The 21974-nt window shown below is 32.7% G+C and overlaps 1 protein-coding gene across 2 annotated transcripts in view; it reads left to right on the top strand.

The window, feature by feature from the left end:
• The first annotated feature begins 3702 nt into the window (after positions 1–3702).
• Positions 3703–21974, top strand: part of LOC114340166 (transcription elongation factor SPT6) — a 168549-nt gene continuing 150277 nt past the window's right edge. For both annotated transcript variants that reach the window (XM_050655712.1, XM_050655711.1), the window contains exon 1: positions 3703–3945. In XM_050655712.1, coding sequence (XP_050511669.1) covers positions 3904–3945 — 42 coding nt within the window. In that variant the 5' untranslated portion in view covers positions 3703–3903. The remainder of the gene's footprint in view (positions 3946–21974) is intronic.

The raw sequence follows: 21974 nt of genomic DNA, 5'->3' as shown, positions 1-21974 counted from the left end.
CGAAAAACCCATACATTCATGTCCAAACAAATGAGACTGACCTTTTTCTGGTGAACTGAGAATGTCTTCACACAAGACCCGTTTCCTGCTATCCTTGGCTGCGATCAAAACCTCGTCCTGGCTTCCAGTAATGTTCTCCTTTGAAAACTAGCTCGTATAGCTCCCGTTCCTGCTTCTGTCGTGATGCCGTGTTTCTACCTTTTTCGAAACTTCAATCAGCTACCGGGACACTCTTGGCTCAAGGAGGTTCTTTTACTCTCAACCTGGCCTACCTCTCGTTCCACGATAGATACTCCACACTCACGGAACTACACCGGCTTTCTCCTCTCCGTACACTACCGTCTACTACTCGACTTCACTTCTCGACAGCTCAAAACATTCTGATCTCTATTTTCAGTCATTCACCTACTTTCTAAATATCCCTTCCAGTTTCACAAATCAACCTTCCACCACCAACTCTCATTCGCAGTCTTCCTCAAAACCAATTTTTAATCTTTCTAAATATGCTTAATGGATTTCAAAAAAAAATAGTTAATTCCCATTCTAAAATTACTTTCTACTATTTACAAAATTTAATGACCTATTATCTACTTCAACTGAGTCTTATTTAGCATAGGCTAATGATCGAACCTTCCGCGAACAACGATAATGACCTATTATCGATTTCCACTGAGTCTTATTTAGCATAGGCTAATGATCGAACCTTCCGCGAAAAACGATAATGGTACGCGCCATTCACTTTGTTTATTCTAAGCGCATTGTCCCGAGTTTCGTAAGCTTCTTCTAATCACTTCTTAAAATTAAATATAACAATTTGTTGTATACAGGTTGTTCTAAATTTATATGCCCGTGGTTGAGAAAATTGAAAATATTTTATATTAAATTGAATTTTGTTTATAATTATCAAAATTTAATTTTCATATCAAATAGAAATATAACAAAATATATATATATATATATATATATATATATATATATATATATATATATATATATATATATATATATATATATATATATATATATATATATATATGGAAACGTTTTGATCATTATGGTCAGAAGCTTATATTCCATATGAAAGCAGCCTTTAGCTTTTTTTTGTTGGAACGCAAGTATAATCAAGAGAATGTAAACCTATTATGAAGAGTGTATTGTCAATTATCAAGCATTAATTTGAATGTTGAAACAATTTCAAGTGATATTGGATCAAACTTTTTGAATTAGCTAAATTATATAATGTTACTCCTGAAAATCCTGAATTTCAAGTAGTCAGTCATAAATTGTTTTATATATTTGACCTAAGTTATTGTTTTATACAAACTACAGAAACAATTTAATGAAACATAGTTTATTAAATTTAATTTAGGTTTGCTGATAAAAGTATACTTTATGGAAGTTTTTGTGAGTATTGGATTCTCAACTTTTTAAACACAGCACGTGGCTTGTGGAATGAACACATATAAAATATGACTTTGTGCTCTTCCTGCAGATGCATTTGGTACAGTAGAGGTCAAAGAAAGGTTAGAGAATTTGTATGATATTTTAGATTCAAATTCTTTGTGAAATCCCAATAAATACAAAATTAATTTTTTATACGATAGTTTATAGTTCACGAAAAAGCTTAAAATAATTAATTCACATAATCAAGATATCTCAAAAAGAATTAAATTGTATAAATGTTGGAAAATAACAATTAATAGTTGTAGGCTATATAAGAAAATATATATAGAAAATAAGTCTATACAAAATATTATGAGCTACAAACTGATACAAAAACCAAATACTAACGCCAAGCCAAACAAACAACTGTGACAACAAACGCCGATCCTGTACAAGACAAATGTCACCAAAATTATTTGCTATTCATACAAAGTGAGAAATGGCCGATCTGGCACATGCGCATAAAAATTTAGTTCATAGATAATCCGTTTGTGTCGGTTCTTGGGAGATATGTATTCTTTGGCCTGAGTAAGTTGTTCATATTCATCATCTAAAATCTTGAATATTTCTTGCCAACTTTTTTCTCTTAAAATTTTATTTTTATTATTTTCGTTTGTCTTGTCCCAGAGGCAAGGTTGACTTTCTACCAATTCAATCAATGTGACGATATTAAATTTAAGTCATTTTTTATTTAAAAGCTGTTTAAAATACACAAGAAACAAACTTTTCCCTAATAAAAGTAATCAATCTAACCTAGACCACAGAATAGAAAACAAGTTGTTGTTCTTTATTCTGTGCCTAGACCTAGAATGTAAATAAAAATCATAGAAAAAGAGGGTTAGTTAGGATAAAAATCGGACCGGCACGCGTGGGAGAACTGCTTCTCGCCGACTGTCGGCGGCGATGACGACACATCATCGACATGTCGGTGAATGTGAAACCATTCTTATAGTTTCAATCATGATACTATAAACAAAGAATACTCCATCCAACATCACCGTTGGATGGAGTATTCTTTGGATGTTGGATGGAGTATTCTTTGCTATAAATAACAAGATAATATATATTGCACATCCGGAAGTCGTGACGTAACTGGAGACCGACAAGTTCGTAATGGTTCGTAATCATTCGCAATGTCCGATTACTTTGAATTGTTCGCGGTTGTATTTTATATTTTATTTTTGACAGTTATTTTGACTGGAATCTCGACCCTAAATGTTTTTCGAATACATTGAAGTTTAATGGTATTTTGCTAATTGAATAATTTCATCACATAAGACCCGTTTGCCATTATACTAATTTCAGTACTGATTTCAGTACTAAAAATATTGGTTAGTTGCGCGAGTCGATTTAGTATGAAAAATGTCAGTTTGTGCCAAGTTTGTGTTTGCAACTATACGAATTGTAATCAGCATATAGGCATGCGCTATGCGCTCTACTAAATTTACATGAGCTTTACTCAAGGTTCATAGATAGTAGCTTTACTAATTGATATTGCAAGTTGAAATCCATTAACTTATTAACAATAAAAGATGGGAAGAAGTATTTTTGCAAAACTGGCAAACTTGGCTTTTATTTCTGCTACAGATATATCCACACCTAGTTTGGCTAATTCTGCCTTTATTTCTTCCAAAACTTTAATTCCTGCGTTCCTAGAGAGGGTGCTTTGGCACATACAAACATTGATCATTGATTCGATTTGTAAAACTCTATTAATGTTTCAATCTGCCTTTGGCTCCACATGTTGAAAGTTGAAATCACTATTATTATTATGTACCTATAAACAAAACAAAAGTACCTAATATACAATACAACCTCACTTTTTAATATTGTGTCAATTTCAGTACAAGAAATTAGAACATGTTTTAATTTTTAGTACTAAATCGGCGCGCGCATCTAATTTGTAGATACAATATTTTTAGTACTAATTTCAGTACTAAATTTAGCATAGTGGCAAGCGGACCTTATGCATACAAATCCCATTTAACTTTAACAAGAATTCAAATTTAACTTCCGGTCTCCAGTTACGTCATGAATGCGCGAACTCGGGCGTACTTGCGCTACGGGAAAATACTGTCTTTATTTATAGTATCATGGTTTCAATGTAAATTACAGTCCACCGACACCGCTGCCGGTGTCGTGTCGCTGTCGTGTCGGCTAATGTGAAAACGCCCTATGTAGTGGAATAAACCTTTTTTTGTTCTGTGATGGAACCATGGAATAAAAAATCTCATGATGTCACTGTCACCTTTGGTTGTCACTGTCACTTGTCAATTGTCAACCTGGAAAACGACTTGTCGAAGTCGCATAGTTTTTATAAGTTTAAATAAACTAAATTAAATATAAATACTTCGAGAATGCAATAATTATTATTCTTTAACTAGACCCACAGCTTATTAATTAGCAGAAGTAGTAGCAGACTTATACTAACTAGCATAAGGAGAAACATATTAACATAACATGGCAGACTTCATAGATTCTGAAGCAGAAGAAAGTAGTGAGGTAATGTGCAATTCTTTTATCGATGATAATTTTCTTATTGTAAATAATAGTAGATTAAATCTGCACGTATAGCAGGCTTTTACATTAATCTTCTTCATTACTCCATGTCGTATGCTTCCTTGTTAATGTTTACTATATTTAGATCTATTCCTCAGTATTGTTCAATCTAATTGTAGATTATCATAGCTTTTTATTATTTACTGTTATGCTCTCGTTTGCGTTTATCCTAATACCATTGCAGTTTTTGTGCTTGTGATTGTATACTGCAGAATATTCATTCTTCAATACAGTTTCTAAATTTATTCATCCTCCACCCCTTAACTATATATCCTATATGTTTCTCAATACCTCTTTTATCCTACTTCGTTGCTAGTTTATGATAGAAAGCATAGAAAACCACAAACTTTGATATGTCTTGTATTGGCTCATCTGCACATAGTTTTACCAAAGAATATATAGCTCCTAGAATAAGCTTTTATATGAAACAGATGGTCACGTTTATAAGCAGGCTTGTTGACGAGGGATGTTGCGGCCGCAGTGTGGGTGGTGGTAGTCCATAGTCGCTGTCAGCTCTATGCACCTCCATGGCACCTACTCAGTTGGAACGCAAAATCCTATGCTAAAACGTTACAGGGCCGCACCTTTCTATCAGAGTATGTATTCGATGGTTTTACTTGTAAACTTTATGATTGTACCAGCAAAGATTCAGAGAATCCACAACTACAGATGCGATCCACATAATTACACAAACAATTCAATTGTTTATTTCAGAAACCCGTCAAGTGCAAAGATATTTAAATGTCAGTTGACGGGTTTCTGAAATAAACTATTCAATTGAGAAATGCCATGAACACAACATACAACTCCACACCCTTTTCGTAGATTTCAGACAAGCCTCAGTCTGTATTGGAAGATATACATTATTTATTGAAATGAAAAATCAAGATATACAGTAGAACCCTGATTATCCGTGTGCGGATTATCCGGGCTGTGGATTATCCGTTGTATGATTTTGTATTACTTAAATTGCATTTTTGAGGTTTTATCAAAATAGCGTCACTGTAAACCACTAGACGGAAACTCTATATGCGGAGAGGGAGACTCATAATGAAAGATTTATTTGTTTTGTTATCTTTTTATATTAGGTATATATGTATGGATATACGTACATATGTATTATAATAAGAAATACATGTTCGGATTATCCGTGCTTTTCAATTATCTGTGCCAATGTCCGGTCCCGGGGAGCACGGATAATCGGGGTTCTACTGTACTGGCAAAGCTAATCATATTAACAAAAATGAATATGGATGGATCTCGAGCTAAAGTAACAACAGAAGAAGGTAGCACAAAATCAATTGCAATAGAAACAGGAGTGTGACAAGGTGATTCCCTGTCAACCACACTATTCAACATAGCAGTAGAAGCAACAGTAAAGGCCAGCGAAATTAAAGAAACTATAGTCCACTTCTTCTTACAAATAGTAGCATATGCAGATGACATGGTTCTTATTGGAAGACACAAGAAAATATTGAAAGAAGCAGTAACAACCCTGACATCCTGACAAACCTGAAAAGAGGTCTAAAAATTAATTAAGGAAAAACAAAATATCTGCTCTAGAAGAGAAGATAATATGACAAGAGATATCAAGATAGAAAACTACACTTTTGAAAGAGTTCAACAATTTAAATAATTGGGTGTAATAATTGTAAATGCCAAAAATAAGAGAAGTGAAGTAGTAATGGAATGGAGCAAATACTAACAGGCAACAAAACATACTGGAGATATCATAGGCTAATAAAGGACAAGAGCTTATCCAGAAATAGAAAACTGAAAATATACAGAGTTGCAATCAGACCAGTAGTTACATACGCAGCTGAGACAATGTGCCTCACAGAAAAAGAAGAAATATTAAAAATATTTGAAAGCAAAGTCCTCAGACAGATTATGGGCCCGATAAGAATAGCAATGAAAAGAAGAATGAACCATGAACTAAGAGACATAATGAAGGGAGAAGATATAGTTAAATTTATTAAAGCGCAGAGACTGAGTTGGCTGGAACACATAGAGAGAAGGAAAAACAACCGACTACTGATTAAGAAGATCATCAGATGGAAGCCAACAAATGACACATGCCCTTTCTGATCACACCGATTCAATTTTTTTGTAACAAGCCTGTTTTATTTTTATCTCCAACTCTTGGCCTTGAGTGTTTCTATTTTGTCCATTACAGTGAAACCTTGATTATCTGTCTCTCCATTAACCGTCACCTCTGTTAACCGTTAGGGCACATCAGACGTTGTATTGACTACATAAGCAAAAATTTTAATGTAAAAAAATAAAAAAAGTTAATTTGATTTGTGATGAGGACACAAACAGCTATCGATGGCTGACAGATAAAAAAATCGTTGAAATGGCAATAAAGGCGGACCAAACAGATTCAGAAGCTGACACAGACTTGGAATTTGACTGTAGATATGTTGATGAAGCTATGACAAATATTTGCGTAAATAATCTAAAGAAGCTGCATCGCACATGCAATAATTCATCGAGTGGTATTCTTAACAAGAAGAAGCCAATAAAGTAGGTTGCATGATCTTATGCCGATTAAGAAATTCAGCTGTCACAAAATATGAAGCAACAGTAAAACAAACAAAGATTTCAGAATATTTTAAATTGGTTCGATTGTAACACAAATCCCTCTTATATTGTCAAACAAAACATACAAATGAAATTTGAGAGTTGTACTATGAATTTTTAATTTTTTTAATGTTCTGTTAACCGTCTTTTCGATTATCTGTCATACCCTTGGTCCGGTGCCCTGACAGATAATCGAGGTTCTACTGTATATGAATTTAGGGTTTTTTCGTTTAAAAAAATATCTTCCTGGTAATTCTGTAATCATTTTTATTTTAACTCTTTATAATATTTCTCTTCTTCATGCAGGCATTATAATATTGTCTAGCTCTAATGTGTGTCCCACCTTGACTTTACAGTACACAAACATACGGCAATGCAAACAATAAATTTTCTCTCTCTCTCAATCCTTATGGGAGTTTTTAGCGCGGCGATGCTGATTTTCTTCAAAAGGAGTAGAGCATCATGTACCTAGTACTAATCTGTTGGCATCCAATGTAAGCCAAATTGTTTAACAAATTTTACCATGTAGTTAAAACATACATCTTGACCAGTGTTTGGCATTGTGGCTATTTAGCAAGGACAGAGAGTAAGTAATCGTAACCACACTTTTCAATTTTTAACATTCAAAATTTCACCCTTTTCAATTTTACTAAGTGAGATTACTTACTTTTAGGTTCACTGATGATGGACTGATAAGTCCGAAAACGTTTTGAACGTAATCCGTTGGATTTTTAAAAGTTTTTAGAATTTTTATTAAATATACCAACTACACTAGGGAGTTTTACTTCATGTTAATTTTATTCTTCAAAAGAATTTTCAATCGAACGTTACCAGGGTCCTAAAAATGTAAGGCCCTAAAAATGTTAAATTAAAACTAACTCGTTACAGTCAATAGCATTGTAGTAAAACAATTTTTTTCATTGTGTTTTTTGAGTGATAGTCATTTTCGAAAAGTAATCAGCAATTTTATAATCGGAGATATATGTAATATTTAACTTTTTTTGGTTAAGTATGTTAGAACATCCAACATTAAAAGTGGATGTTGTTCTATGGTTGTTAATTTATGTATTGACAGTATAGACAGTTCTATAAAAAGTAATGTCAAGCAAAATATAAAATAGATTGTCAGTCAAGTTTAAAGTTTTATATTGTCCTACAGTTGAGAATAAATAAATAAATTATAATTGTTGATGGTCAGTTCACCTAAATTAAATTATAACAAATAATATCCAATAAGCTTATAATTATTACTGATAACATTGTATTGAGTAACTCATTGCTTATTTGGAAAATTTGGATCCTAATTGCACTTTATTGTTATTCTTAACGACTGATTTCCAACCTGAAATTAATGTCATTTTAATGTGTTTACACCCTCATAATTTAGTATAAATTCTAAACTTGAAATTAATTTTAGTTATTTCATTTGATTCGTTGCAGTTCATATTGACTGTAGTTATTATTGTGGTATTTTTGTGTTATATAACAATAATTGCATTTATTAATGAAGAACAGTACTCTGAAACATCCCGAGGGGATAAGTATTTATTCGCTTAAATACATTATTATATAAATGTTTTATACAAAATTATTTTTTAATTTATTCACATAAAGGTATTTTTTGAAAAAAAATGTTTTAGAACCCCTGACAGCCACAAAATATCAATAATATTAATTCCCAAGTTATTTACATACAGTTATACTATAGAAAAAAGTATATTTGCTTAAAACTTGTTTCTGCTAAAATTTGGCATCAATGTTGGTCATAAGAACCTGTACTGTAAAGTCAAGGTGGGACACACTTTAGTAAAGTCAATGGGCTATATACATCCTAAAGAGAATTTGCAGTAAACTTAATTCCTATTACAATATTCAAACATTTAAATGTACAGTAGAACCCCGATTATCCGTGCTCCTCGGGATCGGAAGTGGCACGGATAATTGAAAAGCACGGATAAACCGAACATGTATCTCTTATGTATAATATGTACCTACCGTAAAAAGATAACAGAAAAAATAAATCTTTCATTATGAGTTTCTCTTTCGTCATATAGAATTTCCGTCAAGTGATTTATAATGATGCTATTTTGATAAAACCTCAAAAATGCAATTTGAGTAATAGAACATCATAGCACGGATAATCCTCAGCATGGATAATCTGCACCCGGATAATCGGGGTTCTACTGTATACTGTAATATTTATTTATTTATTTATTTACGGGATTACCCCCATTACAACACATACAGTATAAAATCAATCTCTGTAATATCTACTAAACTAGAGTAAAATAAATCTTAATTACATACTTATTAAACAAAAACGAAATATTAATAGTTATCCATTACACATATTACATCTATTACACAAATCAGTTCAAATAAACAAAAAGTACCTGTCAAGCTCTTTTAATCCGATTCTTAAAACCAGCCAAGGAGACACCAAACATTTCCAAGTTATTCTCGTTTATAATTTTTAGTGTTCGCTCAATGGGCGAATGCATACCATAGTTTGTCCGATGAAAAGGTATATAAAACAAATCAACATGTCTGAGACTTCTGGAGGGAACATATAAATTAATAGATTGGAGAAGTTCAGAACAACAAATTAAACCATTTATTAATTTAAACACAAATACCAAATCAGAGTTATCTCGTCGAGTTTTTAATAAATTCAGGTTGAGTGTTTTTAAAATATAGGTATAATCATGATTAGTAATGCGTATGTTTAATTTGTATGCACAATATCTCAAAAATTTATTCTGCAATCTCTCCAACGTAGTAGAATGAGCTTGGTATTGTGGAGACCATACAATAGATGCATATTCCACTTTAGATACAACCAAAGCATAATATACCGTTCTTAAAGCCCCTACAGATAGTCTCAGACAGTTGCGAATGATAAAGCCCAAAGATTTTGATGCATTTTTTCGCCTTTATTTTGTCTGTCTTTTAATTCTTTCCAAGCTTTACTGAACATATCCCTTTGCATATTTGTTTGATCACTATTTATTTTGATTGTTGAGTTCTGTAGTCTTTTCTTACTCCTTAAAATGTCCTTAACAACACCATTATTGGAAAAAATAGCTCTAAGTGGACAAGACTTACCACCCGTGTTCTTTCCTACTCGAACAACCTTCACTAAATCCTCCAACGCTTCATCTTTTCCCATTTGTTTCATAATTTCCTCGACTTTGGCTTTGTCTTGTTTTATCCTATCTTCAATATTCTCAGAATTCAATTCGGGAACATTGAATAACATAATATTGTTAGATTTTACAATTCTATCATTTATTTCTATGAACATTTCCTCAAATGGCAAACCTGGCGCATTGGAGTTGCATTTCAGTTCATCAATAGTCTTCCTTAGATCACAAATCTGATTATCCTTTTCGTGTAAGGATTTTTCATTGGCACACTTAAGTTTCTCTACCTCAACCTTTAGATCTTCAACCATAGACTTCAAAATTGGTACTAACAGTAAACCTTGCTCACAGTCCTCACAAAGATATTTTAATTTCCTAGTATCTGCTGCCAATTGAAGACATCTTACTTCTGTAGCTGTTATACTGGCACAATTAATATGTATAGCCCTCTTACATCCATCACACTTGAAAGAAGTCTTATCCTCTGCAGCATCTTTCTTGCATAACAAGCATTTGCCCATATTTGAATATTCAACAAAATGTCAAAAATAAACCCTTTAATAAAGATAGTAAGTCACTTCACTGGTATATGGTAATTACTTATCTATCACTATCAATTTGTCCTAATTGCTTCAAGTTTTTGTTTAAAAAAGAAAAACTAAAGGTACAAACTTTGCATTGCAATTATTGCAATTTACAGACAAACAAATTGTTTTTCCAAAAAAGAAAGATGATCTTCAAATTCCTTGTACTATCAGCTTATTTGATATAACTTTAATAATTAATTGTTGATATTTACTTGTAAAACAACAGTTTTTTAGGAGCAATTGCTAATTACATCCATCGAGGTTGATTTCTAATTTTAAACTATTTGATCTTATATAGTTATAATATACTAATTTTTTAGTACATTATTTTTCTTAGTATTGAATAATTTTTATGATAAATATAATCCTTACATTTGAATAATTTATTTCAAGATTCTCTATACTATATAAATATAAAGAGGTTCAAAATTGTGGAATACATTCATTTTTTCGAGAATAGGCCACTTTGGAAAAAAATCCTGAGACAGGTCGACTTTTATTTTTAAATTACGATGTTTTGTCATAATAGTGACATCATCCACTTAAGTGCAATGACGTAATCAATGATTTTTTTAAATAAAAATAGGGGTCGTGTGGTACCTTATTTGAAAGGTTATTCAATTCTCTATTCAGTAATATAAACATTAACATCATTATTTATACAGGGTGGCCAAAAAAATAATTTTTGGATTAAATTAATTGACACAAAAAGAAGACTGTATGTAATTTATTTAACTCAAAATATATTTTACTGCTATCAGAAAATACAGTACAACCTGCAACATCCGGACCTGTCATATCCGGACCTCCCCATATCCGGAATGTATGAATGACAAAACGTTTCCGAGACTATAAAAGAAGTGGTCTTGATATCATGCCTCTTGGCAGTTTGAACATTTAATTTAAGCGATAAGCAATGTTTATTTTTCAAATAAACATTTTTTTTTCTGTTTTCTGACAGCAGTGAAATGTATTTTGAGTTAAATAAATTACATACATTCTTCTTTTTGTGTCAATTAATTTATTTCAAATATAATTATATTACTGAATTGCGAATTAAATTACCTTTCAAATGAGCTACCACACAACCCCTATTCCTATTTAACACTTTGGGTGCGGATGCAGTGAGTTAAGACTTATACTCTGAATTAAAATTAATTTTCATCTTAGAAGTTCATATATTCAATGGCATACATGCGAGCCGTCCGCACATTGGTGGATGCACCATATGGCTCACATGTATGCCATCTGCACGTAAAGTGTTAAAAAAATCATTGATTACGTCATCACACCCAAATAGATGACATCATCACACCCAAATGGATGATGTCAGCATTATGGTTATATAGTTCAAAGAATCATAATTTAAAAAGAAAAATCGACTTGTCTCGGAATTTTTCTCTAAAGTGGCTTATTCTCAAAAAAAAAAAATGAATTTATTCCATAATTTTGAACCTCTCTGTATAGTAGTGAACAAACTTAGTAAATCCAGAAAAAGAAGAGGATGTTATTTATGAAGTGATGGATCGACAAAATAGGACATCTAATATTATTGTCTTTAACATAAATGAATCGAATAAACCGATTCAAGCAGATTGTACTAAAGAAGACAGTAAAACAATAACAAACATTTTGAAGGACTTCCCAGTGGACTCAAATAATTTAAGATTGTTTAGGTTGGGTAAGTTTGACAACAAAAAAACTCGTCCCCTCAAAGTTATCCTCCAATCAAGTGAAGATGCCCTAAAGGTCCTAAAAAATAAAGCATCAATAAACATTCCTGGAATCAAGATTTTTGCTGATCAAACCAAAAGACAAAGAGATTATTATTTTACTGTAAAGAATCAACTTGATGAATTGATTAGAGCAGGTGACTCAACAAAAACTATTAAATATATTAACAATAGGCCTACCATTGTCCCTAAATTTATAAATAATAAACCAAATACTGTTAGCAATTCAACTTCAATTGATGAAAAAAAACTAAATGCAGACTCTAATTTACTTTTTAATACCGATATTATATATTTAAATGCACAAAGCGTTTTAAAAAATATCGATTAAATAAGAACAAGCATTGCAAATTATAACCCAAAATTAATTTTGTTAAGTGAAGCAAGAACCACGCAAGATATATATGATAAAGAGATCATGATAGAAAATTATAAATGTATTAGATGTGATTTAAATAGTAGGTACACTGGTGATGTATTGTTATATATTCAGAATAATTATGAATTTTCTTATGTTAAGTCATTTGTCTTATATGGTAATTACTGGTGTAGATTTATAAGGATAAATTTAATTTCTTTAACTTGGATTGTTGGATGTCTTTACCACTCGCCACAAGTTCAGATGCGAAATTTTTTTGAAGATTTTGAAGAAATATGCGATAGTGTATTGTCTAGGAATAATAAGTGTGTATTAGTAGGTGATTTTAATCTTGATTTTCTTAGTGATAGTTTTTATACTATAAAGTTTAAAAATCTAGTTTCAATATATGGCTTAAATCAGCTTGTAACAAAACCAACTCGCATTACCGAAACCAGGAAAACATTAGTCGACTTTGTTTTAACAAACCAAAATAATATTTCAGTAAATGTGCATGATTGTCCAAAAGTAACTGACCATTCTATTATTTCTCTCAATTTATTTAATACAACAGCTACTGACAGTATCATAAAAAAATATAGAAATATAAATGAAAACAATTTAAACACTATTAAAACTAACTTAATGATGTTTAATTGGAACTTAAATACAACAAATATTGACACTATCTTTCATGAAATTATAACTAATTGCGAAAAAGAAATTAATAATAATGCGCCTATTCAATCGTGTAAATATAAATCCAATATACCATGGTTTGATAATGAGGTGTTTAATCAAATTAGAATTCGTGATAAAACATATAAGGAGTTCAAAAATTGCCGGGAAAATGAGAAACAAAATAAATGGTCATTGTTTAAAACTCATAGAAACCATGTCGTTAATTTATTAAAAGCTAAAAAAGATAAGTATTATCTGGAGAAAATTGATAGGTTTAAAAATAATCCAAACAAAATGTGGAAAACATTAAAAAATTTAATTAATGTTAAAAACTTTGATATTCCTATGTTTTGATATAGATGCGGAGCATAATGTATTAAGCGATCGTTTGGAGATTGCAGAAAATTTTAACAAATATTTTGTCAGGAGTATAACAAATATTGTCGAAAATATTGATTCTATAGATTCCTGGACCAATACCAATAATAATTTATATTTAAATTTGAGTGAATTTAAACCACTGTCAATGTTAGATTTACGTAAAATATTTTATAGTATGGACAACAAGTTCTCCATACATGAAATATTAAATTCAAGGATGGTGAGGGAAATTTTTGAATCAATTTGTCACGTTATACTGAATTTTATAAACACTTCTCTAATGACAGGTAGATTTCCTACACTTTTGAAAGTGAGTACAATTGTTCCTATTCAGAAGATTTTGAATACAAATAAAGCTAGTGAATTTAGGCCCATTAACACATTACCCCCAATTGAAAAAATATTAGAGATAGCAGTTTATGACCAACTACTAGAACACGTGGGAAAAAATTCAATTTTAATTCGACAGAAACATTCATGTGAGTCAGCTTTACAGTTGACTCTCTGTAAACTTAAAAACGATATTGATAAAAACCGATACGTAGTAGGTGTTTTTCTTGATTTTAAAAGAGCCTTTGAAACCATTGATCGCCAAATACTCCTAACAAAACTACAAAATTATGTAGTTTTAGTGATAGGAAGCAGATCGTACGTTTTGATGGGGCATTATCCTCTGAACATTATATCAATGTTGGGGTACCACAAGGCAGCGTATTTATGTATATATATATATATTAATGTGATATTCAAAGATCGGTGTGCTCAAAGCACTTGATTAGATAATTAACTAATTAATTAAATTTAATTTTAATGATGCACTTATGATTTAATCACACTATTTAATGCTCTAATCTCAGGGTTTTATATTCTCGTGCTTCAATATCTCCTTTGCTTTACATATGATAAATAAGGTCAAAGATTAACGGAATAAAACACATATATGGTACAAAAGCATCTATTGAAATAAATTCACCCTCAAAATATCCTCTAAAAATAATATCTCCTATTCTGATTATTGAAATAACCCTACCACTATCTAAAGTACTTATTGAAATTTGCGTTATGAATAATTCTACAAAAAAATAAAACTGTCTCTCGGATGATGAGTTGTCCAAATCCTTGTCTCTGGTCGCCTACAATTTACTCTTAGCAGCCCCCTATGTAGTCAGCAATCTCGCAACAAATTATTGCAAGCCTATTGTCATTAATGACCCCCTACAGATGCACGTATCTTTCAAAAAACAATGCTAGCCTTTTCTCCTCTCGATAAACTGAATCTATTTCTCGTTCCGGCATGCAACGGTGACTCTTGGAATATAAGTAGAACAATATAACTTACAATGCTTTACGTGATGAGCTTCCGTCAGGACACTTATTTCAACAAACTCACAACTATTCACTTATCTGCCTTACTACTTCAGGAGACTCTTAGAGATCACCACTAGTCGACTTAACGATCATTTAACAACTGACTCTTCTTCCACCCTCTAACATTTCGCTAAACTCCCATTCTTCATACCTAGCCCCTCCTTTTTCCTTCTTCACCAATCCGAGTTCCTCAATTTTATCCCCATCTACCTTTCAGATAACAAACACCAATTTTCCCTACCATTAGAAATTTCCTAAAACTAATTACATGCCAATCGGTTTTTTTTTCCTTTCTTAATATCTAAACAAAGATTACATTCATTTAAATTTCTAAATACAATTATTCCCTCGCCGCAAAAGTCCATTTGGGAAACCCGGTCTCATTGTCCAAACACATAACCACTTTCTTATCATACTAACTGTACAAAGAAAATACTTAATCCCTATTTAAATTTTGTTTACCTACGGCCATCCAAAGATAATTGACTTTCATTTCTTCGAAATGAATTTTGGTATATTTTTATTATATGTTTTAACTTTTCTAAAATATTAAGATCGAAACCATATTAATTCAAATTTTACATATCTTAACAACTCCCCGCCATTTGATTTGCCGAAAAAATTCTGTTATTTATTTAAATGACACAAGTTTTTTTTTAGGATCAAATTATTCCATTATGTTACCAAACTCTACTCATGATACTTATAAATGTCGTGAATGTTAAAAATACCCCGTATCTTGCCTGTCTCTATATGCGCTAATTCATAACTATTTACCCCATTTTCCGTATTGACCCTATATGGACCTTCAAATACCGGCATCAATTTAGCACAAATGCCATTTTGTAAATTGGACACCCTCAGTGCCCTCACTAAAACTTTATCCCCTTTCTGGAATGTAACCGGCCTTCTTCTTCGGGTCCTCTCTTGCCTTTGGAGATATTTCTCTCCACTTCGTCTCAATCTTCGTTGAACCACCTCGATCACTTCTTCGTATTGTCTGGGGGCGGTGTCTTCCCACGGTCTCGTAGGCATTGTTCCTTTCATTACATATAAAGGCGTCTCCTTGGTAACCGTATTTGGTGCACAGTTCAAATACGTCTCTATTTCAAACACTTTTCTGTCCCAATGTCGATGATGTTCTTCCGCAGCAATTCTTAGAAATTTTGTGACTTCTTGTATAAAACGCTCTGATGGGTTGCTCTGTGGATGTCGGATGCTTACAAATTTTGTATTTATGCCTCTCTCTCTTAATTCCCCTTTAAAACGGTCATTCCTAAAGTATGTCGCATTGTCCAACAAAATATTGTCTGGTCTTCCCACTGTTTCGATAAAATCGTCTATCTTCCGAAGTATTTCAGCTCCTTTCGTGGTTCTACATGGGTACAGTTTTAAATACTTTGAGAAAACATCCACCATAACTAATATGTGTTTATTCCTCTGTGTTGTTGTTATTAAATCGCTCAACATATCAATGGCGACAATATCCAGTTTCTTCCGAGCTATGACGTTTTTTGTGATGTTTTCGTTTTTGAAATTCTTACTTTTACACTTTTGGCATGTCTCGCAATTTCGAGTCATCTCTTTGGCTATTGTATAGTCCTGTCGACAAATGTAGTTCTCCCTGAACATAAGCCACACCTTCCTGCTTCCAATGTGTCCGTTGTCACAGTGTAATTTTGCTAAAACTTCTTTTGCCATCTGTTCCGTGATTACATATAGTTCTTTACCATCGACCCTCTTAAAATATAAGTTATCTTCTTGTTCGGCCCTTTGCTTTTCTCTTTCATCCAGTTGTTCCTGATTTTCCCTGATCTGAGCCAAAGAAAATAAGCCTGCTTCTTCTCTCATTATGTTCATGCCAACGTGGAGAGTTTTGTGGTCCTCTTTGCGGAATTGTTCATCTCTCGTCAACGCATCAGCCAAGATATTGTCAGTTCCTTTGATATATTTAAATTCAAAATCATACTCTTGAAGTAAAAGAATGCCCCTATGAATTCTATTATTTACCAGCCTATTTTTCATTATATGTACCAAAGCTGCATGGTCTGTTTCAACGGTGAATTTTGCCCCTAGTAGGTAAAACCGTAATTTATTTACACAAAATAACACACTGGCGAACTCTAATTCAGTAACGCTGTACTTTCTCTCATATGTTTTGGTTACACGGGAGACAAAACAGATTGGCACCTCTACATCGTCTTGGATCTGTGATAACACCCCTGCGAATTTTGTTATGGAAGCATCGGTCCGGAGAATGAAAGGTTGATCATATCTTGGGTGGTGTACTCTTACAGCTGTGGAGAAAGCTCCTTTTAAATTTTTGAAAGCCATTTCTTGTTCCGTTCCCCATTTCCACCTAACATTTTTCTTAAGTAATGCTATCAACGGTATTTCTTTTGTGCTGATGTCTGGTATTAGTTTTTTGAAATAGTTTACCATTCCCAAAAATCCCCGCAATGTTTTTAAATTGGTTGGCCTAGCGTAGTTATTTATAATTTCGATTCTATCTTCTGCAAGACTAATCCCTTTTGTGTCTAATTTGAATCCTAAATACAGTATTTCCTTTTGGAAAAACTGACACTTTTGAATATTTAATTTCAATCCCGCTTGATCCAGTTCTTCTAGCACAGTGTGAATATGTCGTAGATGGCTTGTTATATCCGGTGAGAAAATTAATAAATCATCTATGTAATGTACAACAAATTCTTCATGCCTATTTAAGATTGTGTTCAATGCGCGAACCAAAGCAGCGCATGCACTCTGTAGGCCAAATGGTACCACCCTAAATCGGTATACCACTCCGTCGATCGAAAAAGCGGTATAATTTCGACATTTCTCTGCCAAAGGTATTAACCAAAAACTATGTTTCAAATCGATTTTGGAAAAAATGTGTGACCCTGTGATTCGTCCAAATATGGCTTCGATGTTCAAAGGCGCTTCGTATTGCGCGATTGTGTGTGAATTAATGTTTCTTGCATCTAAACATAATCGCAAATCACCACTCGATTTTTTAACGCATACTATCGGGTTGATATATGGAGAGTCACATCTTTCTATCACCTTGTCTTCGATCATTTTTTTAATTTCCTGTCCGACGCTTTGCCTGTATTTATACGGGATTGGATATGTCTTGGATTTAAAATTTTCTAAGTTTTTAACTTTAAAAGAATGTTCATAATTTTTAGCCACTCGGCTTTCTTCATTAATCAAATCTCCATAATTTTCTAGAATCTTCTCTACTTCCTTTTCCATGTTTTCTCCACATTTTAATTTTCTTTCATCCTCATTTTGTTCGCATGTGTTCACTGTCCATAATATTTCTTCATAAAATTCTGGATTCTCGTCCATTATTGCCATTTCTTCTCTGTCCTCATCCTTTATTTCTTCTTCTGTTTTTTTTTATCTTCAATTTCCATTTGGTATCCCGAGCACCATGTTTCTACTGCTTTCATTTCTCTTATGAGAACTTCCTTTTCTTCCTGCTTCCTTTCTGTTTTATCGTCGATTGCCGACAATTCTTCCGTATCTTCGATTTCCTGTCTTTCTCTTGTATCCACCGTGTTTTCCTTCTTTCTTTTTGAACTCTTCTTCTTTTTCTTCCTTCTTTTTTTTTCTGGTTGATTTTTTTCTTGTACTTTCGGTTTTTCCTCTACAGTCATATTGATTTCTTTATGTTTTTCCTGTTCATTTATCTTTTCAACAATTATTTTCCTCTCTATTTCCGTTTCTTCTTCTATGTTGTCTGGTTCTGCTCTGATTTCCAGTTTATTCTCCGAAAAATTTATGGTGATGTGTTTTTCACTCAATTCATCAATTCCCGCTATCATATCATGGTTTAAATCTTCGATCACCACACATTGCATAATATAGTATTTGTCTCCCACTCTGATCCGCACTCCCAAACCTTCATTTACTGTCGTCAATTTTTTGTTGTTTGCACCCACTAAAACAACCCTAGGAATTTTGTACACAAATCTGTCCAAATTTAATTCTTTTACTAGTTTCTTATTGATTAACGATATCTCCGATCCAGAATCAATCAAAATTTTAATCGCTTTATGTTTTATAAATGCATCTAAGAATATTAAATTGGAATTAGAACTTTGTCTTTCATTTCCCGCCAACTGTATAAACTCTCTCGGATGACAAAATATACCGGAGAGTTGTTTATGTTTGTTCAGTGGATGCTTTATTGAAAATCCTGTCTGGATTCATTGCATATATCTTCTTCCTCGTTTTCTATTGTTACATGATTCATCTCCCTTCTATTTTGTCGTTGGAAATTCTGATTGTTTCTACCGTCCCTTTGTTCGTTCGTATTCCTAGTCGGAGGATTTTGTGCATCTCTGTTTCTGTTGTGATTTTCATATGTTCTATTTTTTGCGTGATTCCTGTTATCATAATTTTGTTGTCTATTGTAATTTTGGTATTCTCTCGGCCTATCTTCGTTTGTTGATTGGGCATGTCGGTTTCTCTGGTCATAATTTGATTGATACCTTCTTGCCGGTCCATTATATTGTTCATGTTGTCTTCTGTTTCGCATTTCTCTTCGTTTTGCTTCCCTTACTTGAAGGAATTGGCACAAACTATCAATATCTTGATAGTTTCTCAAAATCACGTGGTCCTCCAGCGTTTCTTCGAAATGTCTGCTTATCATTTCTACCAGTTGTTCGGTAGAGTATTTGTAGTCTAGATATTTGGAATTGTTATATATCTGCAAAGCATATCTTTCCTCCGATATTCCCATTTTCTCGTGATATCTTCCATTCTGTAGCTCTTGGTTGATTTCCCTCTGTTTAACTTTCCCCCAGAAATAGTTGAGAAATTTATTTTCGAAATCTGTCCAATTTTCAAACTCATCTTCTTTACTTTCATACCATAACGCTGCTCCTTCTTTCAGATGGTTTCTAATTGTTTCTTTGCAGTCGTCAAAATATCTAATATGTTGCAATTTGGTTCTCAAATTTTTAACAAATGGTACTGGGTGTGTTTTTCTAATATCCCCGCCAAATTTTATTTTCGCGTCGCTTGTACCATGGATAATCATTTCCCTTCTTTCTCCACAATTCTGTTGATTCTTGAGTTCCGCAATTTGTTTTTCGTTTTGCTTAAATTTTTCTTCTATTTCTCGCCTGTCTTCTTGTATTGCATTTTCAAATTTGCTTTCTAACTGTTCTAATTCCATCTTCTGCACATTCTTAATATCCTTCATTTTAGTTTCTATTTCTTCTCGTTGCATCTCCAGTTTCCTTTCTGTTTCTTCTCTAACTTTTTCTAAACAGGCTTTCATTTCATTTTCATATTTTTCCAAACGCTTTTTCAATTTGCCATCATTCTCTTCCAATTTCTGTTCTATTCTCTGTGATATTTCTCTTTGTGTTTCTTCCATGGCTCGTTTTGATTCCTGTTGATTTTCTTGCATTGTCCTTTTTGTTTCCTGTTGATTTCTATCCATTTGTTGTGACTGGAGTTGCATCAGTTGCAATAGTTTCTCTATTCCTGTTAATTCCTGTTCTTTTCTCTCCATAATCGTTGTATCTCCTTCATTATCCAATCCTTCTTCAACAATTTTTTCCTCTTCTCTGTTTTCTTGCATTTTGCTTTGCCTCCTTGTGGTCGACATGTTGTTTCTTTTCGTTACTGTTTTCTTTGTCCCCGCCAAATGTGAAATTTTACAACACTCTATAAGTTGCAGAACACGACAAATATTTCTCCCCAAATTTAATAAATTTTCGCCACAAATATCAAATATGCAATCAGTAAATTTCAAAATAAATATCAAATGTACGATTGGTAAAAAAAAATCAAATAATTCAATGGCAGTAAATATCCAATACCTACGATCAATCCATAAATCAAAATTATTTTTACACCTGGAAAAATTGTCAAATTATCTCTGGATCACCTGTAGTTATTCCTTATCTCTTTCCCTACCATCAAATGCAAAGCTGCGATATTTTTAAGCCACCACGTTCTGGGCTCCAGTTAATGTGATATTCAAAGATCGGTGTGCTCAAAGCACTTGATTAGATAATTAACTAATTAATTAAATTTAATTTTAATGATGCACTTATGATTTAATCACACTATTTAATGCTCTAATCTCAGGGTTTTATATTCTCGTGCTTCAATATCTCCTTTGCTTTACATATGATAAATAAGGTCAAAGATTAACGGAATAAAACACATATATGGTACAAAAGCATCTATTGAAATAAATTCACCCTCAAAATATCCTCTAAAAATAATATCTCCTATTCTGATTATTGAAATAACCCTACCACTATCTAAAGTACTTATTGAAATTTGCGTTATGAATAATTCTACAAAAAAAATAAAACTGTCTCTCGGATGATGAGTTGTCCAAATTCTTGTCTCTGGTCGCCTACAATTTACTCTTAGCAGCCCCCTATGTAGTCAGCAATCTCGCAACAAATTATTGCAAGCCTATTGTCATTAATGACCCCCTACAGATGCACGTATCTTTCAAAAAACAATGCTAGCCTTTTCTCCTCTCGATAAACTGAATCTATTTCTCGTTCCGGCATGCAACGGTGACTCTTGGAATATAAGTAGAACAATATAACTTACAATGCTTTACGTGATGAGCTTCCGTCAGGACACTTATTTCAACAAACTCACAACTATTCACTTATCTGCCTTACTACTTCAGGAGACTCTTAGAGATCACCACTAGTCGACTTAACGATCATTTAACAACTGACTCTTCGTCCACCCTCTAACATTTCGCTAAACTCCCATTCTTCATACCTAGCCCCTCCTTTTTCCTTCTTCACCAATCCGAGTTCCTCAATTTTATCCCCATCTACCTTTCAGATAACAAACACCAATTTTCCCTACCATTAGAAATTTCCTAAAACTAATTACATGCCAATCGGTTTTTTTTTCCTTTCTTAATATCTAAACAAAGATTACATTCATTTAAATTTCTAAATACAATTATTCCCTCGCCGCAAAAGTCCATTTGGGAAACCCGGTCTCATTGTCCAAACACATAACCACTTTCTTATCATACTAACTGTACAAAGAAAATACTTAATCCCTATTTAAATTTTGTTTACCTACGGCCATCCAAAGATAATTGACTTTCATTTCTTCGAAATGAATTTTGGTA

The sequence above is a fragment of the Diabrotica virgifera genome, chromosome 7 (genome assembly GCF_917563875.1).
Source record: "Diabrotica virgifera virgifera chromosome 7, PGI_DIABVI_V3a".
In the NCBI taxonomy this organism is placed as follows: domain Eukaryota; kingdom Metazoa; phylum Arthropoda; class Insecta; order Coleoptera; family Chrysomelidae; genus Diabrotica; species Diabrotica virgifera.
This window is presented reverse-complemented; position numbering and strand designations above follow the sequence as displayed.